The sequence below is a fragment of the Citrus clementina genome, unplaced genomic scaffold (genome assembly GCF_000493195.1).
Source record: "Citrus clementina cultivar Clemenules unplaced genomic scaffold, Citrus_clementina_v1.0 scaffold_5, whole genome shotgun sequence".
Taxonomy (NCBI): domain Eukaryota; kingdom Viridiplantae; phylum Streptophyta; class Magnoliopsida; order Sapindales; family Rutaceae; genus Citrus; species Citrus x clementina.
In genome coordinates, this window is record NW_006262201.1 from 885,890 (window position 1) to 890,300 (window position 4,411).

Here is a 4,411-nt window from a genome sequence, read left to right on the forward strand (position 1 = left end):
AAGACAACAATTTCTAAAATACTTGCAAAGTTTTTATTTGCTATCTTTCTCTCAACCTTAGAGTGTGAGAAAACAGAAACTGCTAGTTTCTGTGTGTGAGAGAGAAAAACAAAATGGAAATGGAAGCAAGAAGGCAAAACAACAACAAAGGCATGGAGGTTGAAGAGAGCACTGTTGATTGGAAAGGCAGACCCTCAAACCCTAACAAGCATGGAGGAATGAAAGCTGCTGTTTTCGTTCTTGGTATCTCTTTATATACATACATATTGACATATGGATCTATCTATCTATTTATTTATCTGTCTGCTTGCGTAGTAGATTAACATGCATATCTATTAATTTACATATAGTGCATCATGTATATATATAGTTTCTGGTGGTTGCTAGAGGATTGAAAGTAATTTTCTTGAGAATTTTTCTTAAGATGGTTTTTCTTTTATTTTTTTTTCATAAAGTTATTTTTCATATTAGTGGGTGTAATAAATTTTGAGAAAGAAAAATTATATATATTATCGGTTTAAACTCTCTCTCTAATTATTGTGACTGCCCACTATTTTCTTTACAAATTATGATAAGGTTTTTGATTGTGAATTGTGTAATAATATTGTCAGGTTTACAAGCATTTGAGATTATGGCAATCGCAGCAGTTGGGAACAACCTTATAACATATGTGATAAATGAAATGCACTTCTCTTTGTCAAATTCCGCAAATATTGTGACAAACTTTATTGGAACTGTCTTTCTCTTGGCCCTCCTTGGTGGCTATCTTTCTGATTCTTTTCTTGGTAGCTTCTGGACCATGCTTATCTTTGGCTTTGTTGAACTTTCTGTAAGTTTTTTCCTCTTTCAAATTCAACCCTTCCATTTTCCTCTCTCTCTCTCTCTCTTATATATATCTTCTGCATATAGGATGTATTTACAAGTACAACTAGCCATTGGAATCAAAGCACGTGAGTGTTTTTATATATACAACATGATTCCATGCATGTACGTACAGAGAGCGCATTTAAGAATACATCAGAGCTACTATATTATCTGTATATAATTAGTACATTTATGTCATATATACACAAACACATACTATTGCTGGATAACGAAAATTGATAATGATTTTGATTCTAATGCAAATAATTTTCAGGGTTTCATATTGCTTTCAGTTCAAGCTCACCTTCCTCAACTAAAGCCACCCAAATGCAACATGGTAACGGATTCAGAAAACTGTGAAGAAGCAAAGGGATTTAAGGCCTCAATATTTTTCTTGGCATTGTATTTGGTGGCAATAGGCAGTGGGTGTGTTAAACCCAACATGATAGCTCATGGGGCTGACCAGTTTGATCAAAGCAACCCTAAGCAGTCCAAGAAGCTCTCATCTTACTTTAATGCTGCATATTTTGCCTTCTCCACAGGTGAATTGGTAGCCCTAACTGTTCTTGTTTGGGTACAAACTCACTCCGGCATGGACGTTGGCTTCGGAGTCTCCGCGGCTGCCATGGCACTGGGCTTGTTCGGCGTGGTTTCTGGCACACTTTACTACAGAAACAAACGGCCTCAAGGAAGCATTTTCACCCCCATAGCTCAAGTAATAAGCAAGCGCTTTTATTTCTTAGCATACAATGAATATACAATTTAATTTCTTTTGATCTTGATTGCATGTTCCCAAAAACCAAATCTTGTCTGTAAATTTGTTTGCTTATGGCAATAAAAAATTAAAAAGGTAACATACTAATGGGTGCTTGTTGAATAATATAAGGTTATCTAGACAAGAAATGAAAAGCTGTCTGCTGACTTAGTGTCGTAAAAAAGTTGTCTATACAATGTATTATATTGTCGTAGAATTAATAATTATTTTATCCTCAACGGATCATAATCTGCTGAATAATTACATTTTTTTGTGTTAATTTTATAATTTTTGTTTTCAGGTTTTTGTGGCAGCGATGTTAAAGAGAAAGCAAATTTGTCCATCTAACCCACAAATGCTTCATGGATTAAATCAAAACAATGTGCCAAATGACTCTGGAAGTGTATTTCTTACACAGAGATTCAGGTAAATAATGTTGAAAGTGTAATTAACACCTTTCACATCCCATATTTATTGTTTTATTAAAAATATTGTTTACAGAATGCATTTAGACCCCGATTGCTTTCAAAATTTCCAGGTTCTTGGATAAAGCTTGCATCAAAGTTGAAGATGGGACTAATAAAAAAGAAAGTCCGTGGAGATTATGCACAGTCACTCAAGTTGAGCAAGTTAAAGTACTGATTTCAGTTGTTCCGATTTTCGCTTGCACCATTATTTTCAACACCATATTGGCTCAGCTTCAAACGTTTTCAGTACAGCAAGGAAGTGCCATGAACAATAAGCTCACCAAAAATTTCCATGTCCCTCCAGCTTCCCTTCAATCGATCCCTTACATTATGCTTGTCATTCTAGTTCCATTATACGACAAATTTTTCGTGCCTTTGGCGAGAAAATACACAGGCCATGAATCCGGTATCTCCCCTTTGCAACGCATCGGGTTTGGCCTTTTTTTGGCAACATTTTCAATGATTTCTGCTGCCCTGATGGAGAAAAAAAGAAGAGACTCAGCATTGGATTCAGGCAAAACCTTATCAATATTTTCGATCACCCCTCAGTTCCTGATTTTCGGATTATCAGAAATGTTTACAGCAGTTGGCCTTATTGAGTTCTTCTACAAACAATCCTTAAAAGGGATGCAAGCATTTTTAACAGCAATGACCTATTGCTCATATTCATTTGGATTCTACTTAAGCTCATTGCTAGTTTCCTTCGTAAACAAGGTGACTTCAAGTTCTTCAAATCGAGGTTGGCTAAGTGAAAATGATATCAACAAAGACAGGCTTGATCTTTTCTACTGGCTGCTAGCAGTCCTCAGCTTCCTCAATTTCATCAACTATCTCTTTTGGTCAAGATGGCATTCTAAAAATTCATCTCCAATGAACACACAGCAGAATGAGAAAAATGGAGAGGGCTTCATCATCACCAATCACTATGGCTTTAACAATTCAAAATCATTGGAGATCAATGAAAACATACTTTAATTAATTATATGATAAAAATGTTTTTTTTTTCTTTTTTGTGTTAGTTAAAGAAACTATGAAACAAATTATGCCGGAGAGGCATAATTTGATGTAAAGAAGTAAAGTAAATTAAATGCCACAAGAATAATATTATCAATATCCTACTTTAGTTAATCCTAATGTACGTTATTTTGTTGATATATAGCATCTTAAAGTTTAAGCGAATTCAATCTTTTACGTTAAAAAGGGGGGGGGGGGGGGGGGTTGGAGTTTTTTTTTTTTGGTCTTAACCATCCGGTGTCCAGCGACTACATTGGACCTCGACTACTCTGGATTCGAGCTGGGTGCCAATAAAGCCCTCCCAACGAGGGCGACTCCCAGGAGACTCAAACTAGGGAACAATTCCAATTGAGCCACTTAAGAGGTTCAGCCGGCGCTAGCTGAACCAACACCTCGTTGGTGAGGGGTTGGAGTTTTTAAGTAGTAAGTAAAAGAATTAAGTTGCACTTTTTAATAAGGATCCCAAATTAATCTATGAGGATAGCATGTTAGGTAAAATCCCATTTGATTAAATTAAGATTCAATGCATTATCCTTATTCCTTTTTCCAATGTTATACTTTTATCCTGAAGACCTTTTCATTTTCTTTTGAATAAATGAGTGGTGGGTAGCAGGTTCTTTCTTACTTGATGGAAGAGTCATTAATTTGGAGGAAATCTAGTAAACTCTTTGACGCAAGGGATGGTAAAAATTTCCGCGGCACATATTTGATGAATTTTTCTTATTTAGAGAGGGTATGAAAATAATTTTATATGTAATTTTTTATTTAATAAAAAGATAGAGATAATTTAATTCTTAATATTTTATTTAGAGAGGGGACAGAGATTTGGTGAAATCCTCACCCTCTCCTGATTTCCCGTATCTATTTTTATTTTTTTGTTTTATTTCTTCTAAAAACTTTAGTAAATACTCTTAAATTTAAATTAGAACGATATGGATGTAAATAATAAATGTCATAATAGTTATAAAAATAATAAGTAATGTAAACACTTAAAAATTAACGAAGATACTTTTGTTGATGATTTATGCCATGTGATTTTTATGGATTTGTTCAATTAGGAATCTCTACTTTTGCTTAACTTTATAGATTATCCTGTAATATTGATAGCATTGACTTAGTTTGATGAAAATGATTTTAATTGCTGTAGTTTATTTTAGTTTTTTTTTGTATTGGTAATATGATTTTGTACTTTTACTTTAGCATGATTAAATCAGGATTGGAAAAGTATTAGCTATTTAGAGATCGATTATCCTCAAAAATCTCCTTTTCTTATTTGAGATCCCATCCTCCTCTCAAATAATTTTGAAAAGAA

General features: G+C 34.1%; 1 protein-coding gene across 1 annotated transcript; it reads left to right on the forward strand.

The window, feature by feature from the left end:
- Positions 1 to 3,077, forward strand: LOC18040535 (protein NRT1/ PTR FAMILY 4.3). Its single transcript, XM_006431377.2, has 5 exons — positions 1 to 243; positions 612 to 829; positions 1,139 to 1,579; positions 1,920 to 2,044; positions 2,157 to 3,077. Exons 1-5 carry the CDS (start codon positions 114 to 116, stop codon positions 3,058 to 3,060), a joined length of 1,818 nt encoding a protein of 605 aa, XP_006431440.1. The 5' UTR covers positions 1 to 113; the 3' UTR covers positions 3,061 to 3,077.
- Positions 3,078 to 4,411: the final 1,334 nt, after the last annotated feature.

Coding starts and splice junctions, on each gene's coding strand:
- LOC18040535 (XM_006431377.2), top strand. CDS start 114: ATGGAAATGGAAGCAAGAAGGCAAAACAACAACAAAGGCATGGAGGTT. Junction 830..1,138: donor TTGGCTTTGTTGAACTTTCT/GTAAGTTTTTTC, acceptor AATAATTTTCAG/GGTTTCATATTGCTTTCAGT. Junction 2,045..2,156: donor TTTCTTACACAGAGATTCAG/GTAAATAATGTT, acceptor CAAAATTTCCAG/GTTCTTGGATAAAGCTTGCA.